The following is a 15,789-nucleotide window of genomic DNA, read 5'->3' on the forward strand; positions in this document are numbered from 1 at the left end:
TGGACCTGTGCGCGACTTCAGGCCAGACTTCCCGAGAGCCTACCCGAGTGCCTCCCTCCCTACCTTCTGATCATCTTGCCTCCCTCCACTGATCCCCTACATCCATTGCCAAAGTCATGGGAACTTTTTTGCCTTTTCGTACGTTTCATTTAATTTGCATGGATCGTGCGGACGTCGTACGTAAGACTGACGACTTGGAATTGCCTGGGCAGCCTCCTCCTTCTGCTCCCTCCCCCCGCTGCTCATCCTCCTCCTCCTCCTCCTCCTCCTCCCATGTGCGCGGCTACTTTGTGAGTTGTTGCTGCTGTTGCTGGAGCAGAAGGACGCGAGTCATCATCATAATCAACTGGCATGGCGGCTGCTGCCGCTGCCCCTGCTTCGGCTGCAACTCTGAAAGCCTATCATTATGATTATGACGAATATTACTTTTGTATATAAGTTTTACACTGAGCCAAAAGATCTCTCTCTGCAGCATGTTGCCCGCTGCCCGCTGCCCACTGCCCGCTGCAGATTCTTTTTGCATGTTGCTGTGATTGGTTTTAATTCAAACTGACTGCCAGCTTGGGCTACGCTCTTCGCTCTTTTGTTGTTTTTGTTTTTGTTTTGTTTCTGCTGCCAACAGAAGCGACCTCTTGGCCACAATGGAGGGCGTGTTGCAGCAGCAGCAGCAGCAACAGCCGATGCCGATGCATATCTGAAATTAGTTTTGGTGAACCATTTCTCCGCGCAGCGCGTTCTGCTCCTCTCCCTGCTCTTCTGAGGCCTGCTGCATGGCCACCTTCGATCTTTGCTAGGCGATTAGTCATATTAACTGATGTGTTCTTCATATTTTAGTATTTTCTAGACAGCCCTCAGTGTGCTCTCCACACATACTTTTATGCATGTATTTTGTTTGATTTTAATATTTATGGCTGACCTTCGATGCTTGCCATAAGCTTTCTCTCTGTTCTTCCTTCAAATCTGCTGTAAGTTTCCTTCCATTCCCCTCTCTATTCTCACCACCAGATCATTGCTTTATGGTTTCCCCATTCAATATCTTCTTATACTAATTTGAGGACTTCTCTCTCCCTTCCGCTCTGCCAAATGCGCCTCTGACAGCCAAACAACTTCATAAAGTTGTAATTGTTATTTAACACTTTGGCAGCCGCCGCTAGATGTCGCTGATGTGCGCCTGTCGACAAATTGTCTGCCTGTCACGAACTCTTTGTTGTTGCTCCCCTCTCGTCGCCCCTCCTGCCCACCTTCTGCCGTCTGATGAATCATTGCAGCGGCCGCCTGCCTGGTCGCCGGCAAAACTTGTCCAATTGCTGCTGTTTGTTTTTTTGTTGTTGTAGCTATAAAAAGTTATTAACTGTGTTTCTGTTTTTTTGTTGTTGTTGTTGTTTCTTTTTGCACCTCAATTGCAAGCGCAGACAAGTGGCAGACAAAGCAAAGACTTCTTTCAGCAAAGAAGTCAAACGGGTTAAAAATAGATTTTGAATTGGCAGAATCTTGATGTGGAGTAAGCCGGAAGGAAATTGTACTTTTTTTGGCTATTGTTTAGGAACGAATAAAAGGCTAATTTGGGATATTTTCAATTTCTTTTAATGTGCGGTCATTTTAGCTTTTTCTTCACAGCCTTATTTGGAGTAGCCTTTGTGTGATTTTTGGCATAGATTTGCTTAAATTATGATTTATAATCATTTATGCCTTGGTATTTTCTATATATTTCAAGTACTTTTGGTGGTGTTTTTTAAGTGTGGCCAAGAAGCATGAAGATAATCCAGTAAAACTTCGTGCCCTAAATGGATAAATCCCTGACAAAATGTAATCCTTATCCAAATAGCAGTAACATTTCTAGCTGATCGAGGCCTTGGGCCTTCGCACCGAGTCTTTTCCTTTTATTTTTCAGAGTTTCTGTTGCTTTAATTTGAACCTAGCTGCACCCTTGATCATTCCAAGCAGACATGCCAGGAAATCTGGTTTCCTTCAAGCCCAAATCGTTGATCTTCTTATTAGGATGGGAATGGTAACGCACCCTTGGAGATGTTGCGACTACTCAACGCCAGAGGGCTTCGTGTGCCACTTGTGTATTTTCTAGCAATTTTAAGACCGCTCCACCCCACAGAATTCTACAGTTATCATCGCTACAAAGTTGTCAATCTGAAGGCAAACTTCTGCGGCCCTTTGAATAACTGCACTTGACTTGGTTTACCTCCTTCCCTCTGCTGCCGCCCTTGCCACACCCCCCTTGCTACTGCTCCTCCATCTCCTGGCAATGTTCAAAAAGCAAAACTAATTGCAATTGACAGGCAATTGTGGCAGCAACAACTCACTCAGTGGCTGCCCCCCAACCATTCCAGCCACTCCACTCCACTCCTCTCCAGTCGATGTCGAGTCACCAAAAGAGCAATTAGTTGAGCCACAGAGAGGAGAGAGGAGGAAGAACCCCGGAGCCAAGACTGAAGGAGCAGCTAGCTATAGGCTTGTGGACTATAATTAAACATTTGCTAATTACCCCAAGTAGAGTGCAGCCCACCGAATGGGAAAGAGGGACATGGGAGGGAGCGGGGGACTGCCGTCTGCCGTCTGCCAGTTGCCGTTGCCACCTTCAAAGCTGCACATGGCAAAATAAAACAAATAAAATAAATGCAAAAATGACAAAAAGCAAAACACTTGCGAGGCTTGAGGGGAATCGTAGTGGAAATGCACTGAGAGAAAAAGCAGGGCTGAACAAATATTTTAAGGCACAGAATTGAATGCTCAAAGAAAGCGATTAGCCACAGCAACGTTTAATTTAACTTTAACTAAATTCAATTTACGATTTCTCCAAGAAACCACAAAAATAAGGCAAATATTTGTTGGTGCTCTGGCTATTTCTCTCAGTGTTTGTTGTGGACCTGCCTCAACTGGTGGCTCTTTTGCAACCCCCCGGGGGTCAACTAATTGAACGCTTTTGGGTCCGTTTTTTGCCCATTGAGAACTTCATTTCGCGGTCACAGCAGGGGGCCAGGGATGTGGCCACAAATCGATGGGCTTACAGCTGATTTATAGCGAAATTTGCATACGCAATATTGCTTTATAGGAAACGGTTATACTCCCCCTCGGCTACCCTGTGCTGCTGTTGCTGCTCTTGAGGCGAGGTTCGTTGCCTGAGTCTTTCGATTTGCAGACGTTCTGGCCTGTTTGAGCAGTTAAGTGGCAGCCTCGCAGTCTTCCATCTATACCTTGCTCTCTATGGGAGTATCTTTCAGTACATACTCCTCTATGAATATGCGTTAATTGAACTTTTGCCGAGACAAACTGTTATGCGCCTGCAGACAAATGCTGCATCGACAGAGACCGCTGACTGCCGCAGCGCCGCTCCTCGTCTTGCGTCTCGATTACAGAGCACGCGGCATGTGCTGCAGTTATGAAAGGCAGGCACACAGACACAACGGTTGTGGTGGTGTTAGTAGCAGCAAAAATAAAAACTATTTGCGTATCTTTTGTTATTTTTTCGGTCTGTTGTGCAACTAATTAGTGCGCAATGCACTGCACCTGTTGCCCGCTGAAATACACTCCCCCTGGGGGAGAGTATCTTGGGCCATCGAAGAGTGTTTGTTTGGGAGCAAAATTTGTGAGTTTAGTTGGTAGTTTAGCTTTAATTTAAGCCTTAAATTTAATAGATAGCATTCGAGGTTTTACATATTTTTAGATGTAAACGTTTTTCAGTCTCAATTCCCTTTGCCAACCGCACACTCTCCCTCTCTCTCTCTCTCTTGCCTCTGGTACTCCCTGTAAGAGCATCCACCATTCTCTGCTTGTCTTTTGCCGCTCTCTTCGTGTTCTCAGTGATGTTGCACACTCGGAGGGGGGGAGGAATGTATTTTGCATGCGATGCCCTGCCGATCGTCGTTCTCCGTTCGAGAGATGCCGTCGCTGATTATTGTCTTGTTTTTGTTTTGTTTTTGTTGCAGCAATTTTCATTTGCACTCTGCCAGCAGGCAACAAATATAATTTGTTTGCTGTTTGGCCGTTGTTGTACTTTTATTCTAGCTACAATTAATTATATGTTAATCGCAGTGCATGCTAATTATCCCCCCCTGCTACCCTGCAACCCCCTGCTGGTTGCAAGGTAACCCTGAATATGCGAATATGCGTGCCTTTTACAACGTGCAACAAATTGCAACAAATAATACTTGCAACAATTGTTGTTATAGCTGTAGCTGCTGCTGCTGCTGCTGTTGTTTTTCGCTGTTCATTCAGTTGAAAAATTACCACTTTCGGCCTGCCTTTTGGCCTATTTGCGTACATTTCGTGTTTTGATTGTTGCTCGTTCCTATCCTCGCATCAGTTTACATCATTTGGCTGCGGCCAACAGTGATCTGAATGCGTCTTAATTGCTAATATTGGACTGCCAGCGAATTTGGCATGCAACAATTGAAAAGTAATATACAAAAAATAAGCTTTGGAAATATTTTCCAAGTTGCAGTGCTGGAGAGGCCATAGGGAAATGGGAATATGTGTAATTATTTACTTAGCTAATTGTTGGAGGCGGCTCAGATGGCAAATAATATGGCAACAACTAGCTGGATTGATAGTAAATTGATTGGTGCCAGGTCGAAAGGGGTAAAGTGCCGAATGGAAGTTATTTAAACGAGTGGGAATGACTGGAAGACACTTTTACAACCAGCAACGCAAATGTTAGTTGGGGTACAGCACGGCACAAGTTTGGGGTCGCCAGAAAAGGTTTTTCTAATATTTTAGCTTCTTTGCTTTCTTTTATTGAGTATCTGAAATCCCCAAAGCCAGTCCTGACATGCCTCAGAGCTCCCTTGAGCTGCCATTGACAGCTCCAAAAGCACGCGAACAAAGCGCCATTTGAATTTGCATCAAACAATTTGCATGCCACCATTTAAGCTGCTTTTGGTGTAAAAAATAACACCAGAAAGATCATAATGGCGATGCTGATGATCATGATCATGCCTCAGCCTTACCTTTTGCCATTTGTGACATTTTCTAAGCATTTTTTTGCCAACAATTTCAATGTCAATTTGTTTGTGAATCAAACTTATGGACAGCCTGGGACTGCGACTGCGACTGGAACTCAAAACCAGATGAATGTCAAGCAAACATTTTGTTCGTTTCGTTTCGTTTTGAAGCTCGTTTAACGCTGTCAGAGGAACTCAGAAAGAGATGCGGATCGGTGGGGACGGAAAGGTGCACAACGGACTTGTCGAGCGGCTTTTGTTTCAAGACGATTGCATTTTTTCCACCGCCTGCTCTGATCTCCTCATTGGTTTGCCGATGTTTCGCATTATTATGAATGGATTGAATGGATTGGATTGCTTGGATTGGATGGGTTTGAGAGATGACTGCCAGACAGTCGGAGAAATCATCATAACAAGACGAGAACAAAACAGAACTCAGAGCTTTTGATCCTTGACTTTGATCTTTGGCTGTCTGTCGGCTGGCGGCTGGCGGCTGGCGGCAAAGTTGAAAGCATTTTTCAATGATTTTTCGCTTGGTTTTTTTGCTGTTTCTCTTTTTGTGTTTTTGTTGCCTCCGTGGCACGCATCATCCCGCAGCTAATTAGGGGTCCTCTGCTGCTACTGGCAGCCAGTTCAAAAATTTATGAAGTGCAACGAGTTTCTTTTTGTTTTTCTTTTTGCATAAAGATATGGAAATTATTATTGCGTGTTGCTCTGTGTGCTGGAAAAAGTGCGAAAAACGCAGCCAACTAACAAAGTGAAATGGAAATACTTTACATTTTCCGCAAAGAGAAGGAAAATTCAAATGTTGCTGCCAGTTTTATTACACTTTTCCGACTCTGCCAATGCAAAGTGTGTGCAAATAGCAAATAGTAATAATAATAATGAGTTTTGTTGCTTTGAAAATTGAAAACACACACACAAACACATGCTAGTCTCTGCCACGCAAATTGCAATAATTGTACTAATTGTTATTGCAATTATTGTTGGCAAATTACCATGACTAATGCGGGGCAAAATGTTTGTGCGAATAAAACACAAACGAACGCCGAACACACAGCTGAGCCCAGACTCGAAGACAGTGAATGCTCCAAAAGCAAGGATCAACGTCTTGCAATTGGAGTTACAGAAAAGCTTAAAGTGAGAGCTAGAAATGGAGTTATTATATGGGATTCCATTTTGCTTAGCTGCTATGACAGTTATTAAGTAGTTATACTCAAAATTAAGCTGAAAACTTCATTAACATCTGTGATAAAAAAAGGATTAAGTTCTTGTAGTGGAGAGAACAATATGACTTTCGATGTGCCAGTGCAAAGAGCAGAAATATACTTTTTAGAATAAATAAATTCATTTGAGTAAACACACAAATTACTTAGAAATTCCTTGCGGCAGAAGGAACCTGCAGGTGTGCCTGAGCATCCCTTCCTTTACCCCTACAATTGAACCTCTTTGCTTTATGTTCACTTCCTTTTTACCCCCAAAAACGTACAGAGTAAAGGCAAACATTTCCCAATTGCAGCATTGACCGACTGACAACAGACAAACGAATGAAATCGTTGAAATCATTGGCTCAATATCCGCATGAAGAATAAAACTGAATGCACAGGCAACCAACGAACTCCAAAGATGGGAATCTGTGGAATCTTTGATGGGAAGGGTGGCGTCCTGAGTTTTATTTGTACCGAAATACAATTAAATTTCGTTTAATTTATGGAAGGCACAGCAAGTGAAGAACTCGGAGGAAGGATGAAAATCCTTTGCAAAAAAGTAAGGAAAATGAGCGGAAAAAGTACCCCAAAGGCAAGCGACTTGTTTACATTCCCACGTCCCGAGAACGCACCTTGCTGCAGATATTCAAAGAGCACACAAAACAGTAATAAGAATAATAATGAGTGCGCCCATCAATAGGATAATGCGAAATGAGTTTGAGTTCCTTTCGGAGTTCCTTGAGCTCCCTTCGAGTGGCAGTGGCAGAGGCAATTCAGTGAAAGTTGTCCTTGGGCCAGGTAGCCGGGGCTCTCCTTCTGCAATCATTTGCAATTTTCTGTGCATTCGCAGGTGAGAGATTGCCGCAACGTCCCACGACATGTTCCCAGACTTCTGAGGGTTGTTCTCCCCTCCTCCGCCGCTCAATCTTATGCAAAATCATCTTTAGGGGCAACATTTGCATGGGCGAGTGCATGAGAAAGTGTTTCCCGTGGCTAATGGGACAGAGAGAGATGGTTCGGATCTCAGGATTATTTCTAAGCAGGAAAGTGCAATTTCACGCAGACAGGTTGATGGCAATGATTACTGCCAGTTACGGGGGAATATTGTCAGGGGAATGTGCACCAAAGTTACGACAAAATATGAAGAGAAGATGAGTTGAGGGACTTACCTGAGGAATTTTATTTGATGCTTGAGAATTTGCATTACATTTCGAGGATTACAGTCGTGTAAACAATATTAAGGACACTTGGCCATGCTTCAGCCAAATGCTCTTTGTGGACCTGTAATAAAAGTAGAAATATTTAGCCATTAAAATGCTGATTTATTGCTTAAATGTTACGTATTTTATAGCTTCAATAATTATGCCAATCGATAAGTGTTTACCATATCCCAAAACGCATAATAAAAATATAATTTTTGTATTATTTTCACCAAGGCCTCCATCCACCAGTGCCCCGCCTCTTAACTCTTTGCTCAGCTACCCCATAATTATTCACTTAACACATATCTAAGCTGAGCATCTAAATTAATAAATTTTCTCTCGCTCTAAAAAGGAAAATGAGAACTGCAGGAAACATAAATTAAATTGCTTGTTGTTGGCCAGGGCTCATTAATTTTAGCTTGTTAACATTTTTAGCTAACAAAATTCGAGACGAAAATGAGTTTGCAAGGAGGGAAAAACAGCTGGAAAAAGCATTTGCATGGATGGCGGCTTTCACTTTGCCTGTGAAAATGTGGAAATTTGTCGCAAATTACTTTCACTCTTTGGGGTGTATCGTGTTACAGTAGGGAAGCCGGTCAGATGCCGACGACAGCTTGAAACGAAATTGAAATCCTTTCGCAGGACACCCCCAACAACTGGAGAATGTGTTTGCATGTCAAATTAAATTTCTATACAAATAGAGGGGCGCAGAGCAGCTGGGACCCGCAGTAGCCACAAGCCTTTGACAAAAGCGAAAGGATGTTCTGGAATAGGGATAGGGATAGGGATAGGATATTCGATCGATGCGTGCGCCTTTAATGATGATAAATGCGAGACGAGACGAGGCCATTGGCAGAGAGGCGAAGCTGCAAGTTCCGCCACATTTAGCGACTCACTCGAAACAATTTTAAAGCCGGCGAGCCCGGAGAACCCCGAGGACACATGACTGTAACCCTAACAGAGTTTCGGCATTGGGTTACACAATAACAAACATGAATCTGCTCGCATGCGCAGCACGGGCTCGGGGTGCATCCTTTTTCCGAGCTGCGGCTGAGCACGCGCTGATTTTTGATTTCGATTTCAAAGTATTTTCACTCTCTGCCACCCGTTCCCCCTGCGTGATGCGCACAATGATGTCTCTGCTGATATATAGTCATTGTATATGCCTCTAGCCTGGGCCTGCCTCCATTCTCTGCCCCTACTGTTTTTTCAACAATTTTTTATTGGCCTTTGGAGTTTTTTGAATTTCTCTGTCGAATGTTTTTTGCGTGTCATGCAAAACAGGGTTGAAAATCGATATTCATTTTTTATTCTCTACTTTTTTTTGAGCCATGCCCACATTTATTGATAGCCCCTTTTCCACCCCTTTATTGAGAGAGCGACCAGCAGCAGCTGCCATCAAAAATATTTCATTGCGCGCTCAAATTTATGAAAAATCTGCACAAATTTTGGGAAAGTAATTGCGCGAAAACAAATATCGGGTGGAAAAAAATATAAAAATTGAATCCGCTTAAGTGACATTTTAACCTCTTGAAATTATTTTTCCCATCGCAGCCTTTTTGGCACAATTTCGTAACGTATTTTCTTTGTGTTGATAAACATGTGGGAAGGAGGAAGGGAATTTAATGGCAACCAGCATTAAATCGAGTGTTTTCTTGGGAAAAAAAAAAATTTTAAATTGTGCAAAAAAATAGAAAAAACAGCTAGAAAGTCATTAAAAAAACTAGGAAAATGTTGCGGGTCATTGGTTAGTGAAACACTGGACACAAAAATGTGTGGGAAAGGCTTTGGCTTTGTTCTTGTATGTGAACACTTTTTAGAAATATTTGTTTAGGGTTAGTTAATTAAATGAAATGCTGTACCAGGCTAGGAATTTTAAGCATTTAATTTGCTTTCTGCATAAACTGCATAAAACAAGCCCCCAACTTATCCATTAATAAGTATGATCATTCAACGAAAATAAGTGTTTAATTTATTTCATAAATGTATTCACTCTCGCATAAACCAATTCAATAACTGAAAAACAAAACTCCTCCTCCAAATCTCTTAAAAACTGAGTAATTGAAAAATAATAAATCCCCCATAATTACCCACCATCGTGGCTTGCATCACATTTTCACTTCATTTGGAGCTAAGCTGCCACAAATTTAAATGCAATAGAAATACAAAATTATATTAAATATATGTATTTAATATGCATTTTCGCAATTTAAAACATATTTTTTGCGCGGCCGCTGTTTGCCTTAATAATGTGCGGTGTGTCCAAATAACTGCAATTACAAAACGCAAAAAACAACGCAAAAAAAGGAGAAGCAACAGACAGAGAGAGAGAGCGAGAGAGACGTGGCGTCTCGAGCGGCTGCACATGCAAAGTACAAAGCGAGGGGAGAGCGAGAGAGAGGAAGCAGGTGCCTGGCACGAAATTTATGCAAACAAGCAGCGAAGTGTAGAAAGGCGTGTAAAAAGCGGGGGCGTCAAAACTCATGGGGCCGGGGGCAGCGATTATGAATGATGGCTGAGGGGGTGCGAGGGCTGCAACGCACTGCAAATTAAATGCGCTAATTGTGCTCAGCGTATGCAAAGAACGGCCACGTTGCGTGCTTAAAGCGCATTAAACAGAGCGCAGGTAGAGACAGCGCCCGCACCGTTATTTAAATGAGACCGACCACAGAGAGGAGCAACAGATGAGAGAGCTTTAGCTGGAAGTGGGTGTGTGTGTTTGGGTTCTGCTTGGCCTGGCGGCATGCATTGGACGGTCTCGTGTTCGAGTGTACGAAAGCTTATGACAAAAAGGTGTAGCAAAGAGTAGGAGAGAGGAGAGGAGATTAGTCTTCAGGTACCTGCAAGAGATATTTGACGACCGCTGTGCAGCCGTAACTTTGTTACACTCTCACTCAAATTTTTAACGCTTAAGTAGAAGATTTATGAATTGAATATTGATTAAATATTATTGCGAATAAATAATGGCAGGATTTTCTTTGAACATTCATTGAACATTCTGCTACAAGTTTGTTTCGCCTGTTGAGGTATTCATAGATCCAAATATTTTGTATGGCAGTGTCGCAAATGCTTCTTCTGCGCAGCAAAAGTTTTGAGTAAAATTACCCTCTGCATGGATATGAAATTGATAAATAGCAGAAATAGAATCAAAGAAATCGTCGTTGCCGGTAATAAATTCACATTTCCCCCGATGCACAAAAGAGCAAAAGTCGCAACAATAATCACTTTTCGCTTTGTTTTCTTTCGATTTGATGCTGGTGCCTAGCCAGAAGAGATTACAATGGGCCTGGGCTGGGCGAGCTGCTTAGTGATCATCATTCGGGATTCACCTTTGTATGGATGTACCTTCTTGTCGTCTTCTTTGGCAGTGTTACAGTTACACTTTGTTTGCCGAAATACGCAGCGGGTGCAGACCATCTACCATGGGACAAAAGCCAAATTGCACTTGGTTATGTGTGAGGTGAGCTGAGGTTGGGTTCCCTGCCCATTGTCCTTTGCGCAATGTGCTGTTCCCACGATGCGCTCGCTCTCCCGATCGTTCGCCTGTCGGTCGTCGGTCGTTGGTGGTTCTTCGTTGTTGCTTCTGTATTGCGGTATTCACTGCCGCCTGCAGACCTTCTGGACCCAAGCAACACCTCCTTTGATTCCGGCGCTCACCTGCGCGAAAGAGATGGATGGACAGACAGGTCTCTCTTTTGATAGCTCCCCTCCCCCTCACTCATTGCTGTATTCTGCAATTCTGTTCTCTTCGTTTTGTACTTAATTAAAACCCTGGCTGACACATATTTATGACCCTGAGTTATGGAACCTTTTGCTGGCTGCTGCTTCCTCGTAATTGTCGAATTGAAATTCCCTGTCAAACGGTAAAAAATCTAATAATTTTCAGCGTCTTTGTTTGCATCGAACGCATCCTGCAATTCGTTTGTACTTGCATTTTATCCTTGGACCGTATCCCTGACGGCCGGCACCTTTGAGGAAAGATTTGAGAAGGTTGCGCAACAGGCTGGGGATTTTCTGGGCTCGCTGAAGCGAGAAATCGAAACACCGCAGCTCCTAAATACTTGCAGATAAAAAATTAGATGACAAAAAATGTTGAATACAAATTCTAGGAAATGTTAAAGAATGGGGATCAAAGATAAATAGACTCAAAAGCATGCAGAAAATATTTATCTATGCTCTAAAATTCCCTTAAGTTTCAGTTAAGAAATGTAAGAAAATTCAGTGGCAAATTCCTATGGTTCGCTTTTCCCTCCTCATAACTTTCACACTTCAAAACTCAGCCATGTGACCGACTCATTTGACATTCCGGCGCACAGAGCACAGAGGAATTACCCTGAAGCGTCAATGGCGATGATGTCCTGCCGCTATTTCAAGCATCAGTTACTCGAGGCACATTTCAACGCCTTGCCATGAAAATATTTTTCATTTTTTTGCCCCTTTTCTACGGCCGGGCACACCACATGCGGCGTTCAAGGCACTTCAGCCAATGAAATGTGCCCGGTTGGTTGCTTTTTTAAGAGTTCCCCGTCCCGTCCCCCATTGTCAACCCCCTTCCCAGAGAAAATTATTACGTTATCAGCATATTTTCCAGTGGCTCAACGAGTGTGCGTACTGAGCGCGAGCTACATCCAACCCCTGTGGGGGGAATATTAAAATGAAGGCCTGCCTGCCTGCCCGGCCGTTTTTTATGTAAATCAACCCCTTTTTTATGGCCCACCAGAGAGGACAGGCAGTCAGGAGCTTATTCAAATGGCGCCAGAGAGCGGTAGCGTTGGCTCTCGGGGGTGACATTAAAAAAGGGTTGCTGTGATTTCATAACGGAGACGCTTATGTAAATGCGAAAGTCAACCCTTTACGAAATGATTTTTTGTGTCTGTTTGTGATTGGTTCCTCAGAAGAGATTTGAATATATTTAAGAACACAAAATGGTGTCTGAGGTGTGACTTTTGGGGCCATATTTTTAAGTAATTACAAAAACATTTTAAGACCACGAAACTCACACTTTGGCTTACGAAAAGTTGCTTAACATTTAAAATAAAACATATTCTTCCCATAGAAATAAAAGTACGCTCGAAATATTCACTTAAAAAAACACCTCCCTCCCCTTCTCTTTTGCAGTTGGCAACTTTAAATTCGAGCCAATTCAACAGCTTGTGGCCGTGAATGAAACCAACCTAACGAGCCCCAGATCCCAGTCCACATCCACCTCCAGTTCCATGTCCCGCTCCGTTTGCGGTGCTCGCGACTCGAACAAAGATGAAACTTTGACTGCTGTTGACACAAATATGCGCAATGTCAGCGCAAATCACAGTGGCTCCTACTGCTGTTCATCCTCACAGCAGTCCTCTACCTCCTCCCAGTCCTCCCAGTCCTCCCAGTCCTCCCAGTCGCGCGCATCCAACGATGAAACGATGGAACACGACGATGATGATGAGGAGCAAGACAAGAAGCCAACGCTTGAATTGAAGCTGCAGTCGTGTGATGAATATGTTGAGCAGCCAAAGGATGAACCAGCAGGACAGCAGACGGCCAACGACAATGCTTCAGCGCCTTTGCAGCTGAAAACGGAGCCCGAACAGGAGCAGCAGGAACAGGAGCAGGGACTCGGAGTGGGAATGGGACTCGGACTCGGACTGACTGGAGCAGCAGCAGCAGTTGCTCTCTATGGACACTTGAACAATGCCAGCAAGGATGTGAGGGACTCGGAGCAATGCCTGAAATTGCAGGACCCAAACGGTGAGTACCAAAAAGCAGACACCATGGAAATTGAAGTAGAAAAAGAGTCAGGGGAAATACAGATATACTAAGGCATACCTCGCAGTGTGTGTTTTAATGTTGGGGAAATTGCTTATGTCAGATCTTACGGTGCTGTGAAAGCTCTTCCGTTGGTGTTAACAATATGTTATACCTTTCATGCTATCTTTGCCTCTACTATTTGATTTCCGAATACATTTTAAAGTCCCACAAAATCCGACTTACCTTATCTACGCATCACCCATCATCCTGCCTGACAGCCCTCTTTTTCTGCAGCCCAATTACCCTAAACAAATACTTCATTAGTCCTCGGTCCTCAACTGTCCTCTGCCCAAAGATCCAAAAGATGCAAAAAGATGTCCAATTTTTTACCTTAAAACTCGTGGGAAACTGCTGCTGCAAAATCAAATAAAAAGAGAAAGAAAACTCTCCTTGATTTATACTTTTTAGGGGAAAATGCGCAGAAATAAATCGAAGACAGGGGCAAGGCAAGGATCAGGAACTCAAATAGGAAGTAGGAAAGAATGAAAGAAAGCAGGAATGAAAGAACGCAATTAAGGCAACTCGCTATAAAAACTACCAAAAATAAACTGCAGAGAAAGTTGCCTAAACAACAACCCCTAAAACAGTCTGGAGGAAACCCAAATTTTCATGCTAAAAATTGCATAAAAAAGCGGAAAAAAACGGCAGTTGTGGGGTGGGGTAGGAAAACGCCTCGAATATGCATATGCCGGGTACACACTCTCGGGGGCACTACCTGAACAGTGTGTCCTTACACATGGGGTGTCAAATGCCAGCCAAGTACCGTAACGTGGCTGCTTTTCTTTTGCCCATTTCCCATTGTGTTTTTTGGTTTTTTAAGGAATAATTCCTTATCGAGGCGAGGCAAGGCAGACAACGCAATTGATTTCTGTTCTTTTTCTACCCAAAAAACACACATCGAGGATTTCTACAAGGACATAAATAAAAATCAAAGGAATGTCATTGAATGTCATCCTTGAGGCATCATTGATTCGGTGCTTCATCATGTTACCCAAAACAAAGGCTCGGGGAATCGAAATTGCCATTGGAGATATGTAAAAAAAATGCAGGGCGAAAGATTATGCCCAAGGATCATGAATAATTCTACGGCAGAGGACAAGCTGCAGCCATCAGCTTTTCTCCCTCATCGCAACCCTCCGACGTCCAAGCTGAAATTTTCTGTAATTTACAGCCAAATGTGACGGGATTTTAAGAGCAGAGATCCTTAGCTGCTGATTAAAAATGAGGGACAAATTTAATTAACGCACACGCATACCCGGCCAGCGAGGGGGTGAGTTCAGAGTATGGTAAAAGGGGTCGTAGATTGCCTGCCCTTGGGGTGCAGTAAATGAGAAAAACTGTGCGAAAAATTATGCTCAAAATTGCAATTTATGTCGTGAAAAACTAGTCAGAAATATATTTTTAAGAACATTTTAGTGGAAGTGATGAATAATCTCTTAAGCTGACTCTTTCCTTATCACTATTATAGCGTAAAAGTTCATAAAATGGCTGGGTGCTCCAGATTCCACCTTCTCCAATAATTTTCTAATTTTCTCAGCTAAACCCACAGAAAATATTAAAACTTTCCTTCAACATAAAATTCCGTTTCCTTTTCCCATTAATCAATGAACTAGAATCTTAAAATCACTAAGACAAAAAAGTAGCCTAAGCCAAAGAGGAGCGCAGACATGCCAACATGTTTGTAGACCCAAAAGACTTTACGACTTCATTAGACATTTCACTTTTTTCCCAAACCATTTACCAAGTACACTCCAAACGGACAAAAATGCGTTCAAAAATTTCCCTTTCCTGTTTTTCCCTTTCCTTTTTTTTTGTTTTTAATATTTTCCGGCTGCCCCAATAAAAAGGCTGTTGGCCAGGTTCAACTCTTCTCTTCTGGACTTGCTGCTCTTTTTATGATCTTTGCCTACATTGACTTAAGTAATTCTCGGCAGTGAATTTTCTTTTACGATGAAAGGGCAAGGACGCGCCTCACAGTTGAAGGTGTGCCAGAGCGGGACAGCGAGGAGTCGGCGAAAAAGATAGAGAGAGATATAGGGAGAGCCGACAAATAGTTTTGATATTTTTTATGGACACGCACAGTGGGCCACATGCGAGTGGTGGGCACCGTTTGAGTTCACGCAAATAAAAAAGTCAAACGGTCAGTAAGTCAACAAATTGAAGTGGGTGAGGAGGGAATCGACTGATTGGTGCCCTGTATTTTTTATGTACGGGAAGGGCTGGTCTAAAATATTTGACTAGTCGTTGTCCATCAAAACTATTTTTTTGCCTTTTTTGCAGTTTTAGGACTGAAAATGTACCGAAAAATTACACCAACTCAGATATGAACTTAGTTATGAAACAAATTTAATATTCATTTTACTGGATAAAAAATTTGTAATGTCTTTCTATCCCTCAAAACCCTTTTAATACAGCTTTATATTCTGCTCACAATATTCCTTGTTTCATCTTCAGCATAAGTCCCAAACAACCCCTAGTACCCTCTCTACATAGAGTCCATCACGATTCAGTATTTTTAACAGCTCCTTGCGAACGTGAGAGAGCGCGGATGACCAGTAGTCGAAGTCGAAGTGGTCCATTGCCTTTTGGGCTAATTAACATGTAGACTCAGGCTCAGTCCCAGGATGCTGG

At 42.9% G+C, this 15,789-nt stretch overlaps 1 protein-coding gene across 2 annotated transcripts in view; it reads left to right on the plus strand.

Annotated features, from left to right (window-relative positions):
- Positions 1 to 15,789, plus strand: part of LOC117901777 (protein nubbin) — a 63,298-nt gene that overhangs the window by 16,519 nt on the left and 30,990 nt on the right. For both annotated transcript variants that reach the window (XM_034812679.1, XM_034812678.1), the window contains exon 3: positions 12,481 to 13,098. In XM_034812679.1, the coding sequence (XP_034668570.1) occupies positions 12,481 to 13,098 (618 nt within the window). The remainder of the gene's footprint in view (positions 1 to 12,480; positions 13,099 to 15,789) is intronic.

The sequence above is a fragment of the Drosophila subobscura genome, chromosome U (genome assembly GCF_008121235.1).
Source record: "Drosophila subobscura isolate 14011-0131.10 chromosome U, UCBerk_Dsub_1.0, whole genome shotgun sequence".
NCBI classification, from domain to species: Eukaryota; Metazoa; Arthropoda; class Insecta; order Diptera; family Drosophilidae; genus Drosophila; species Drosophila subobscura.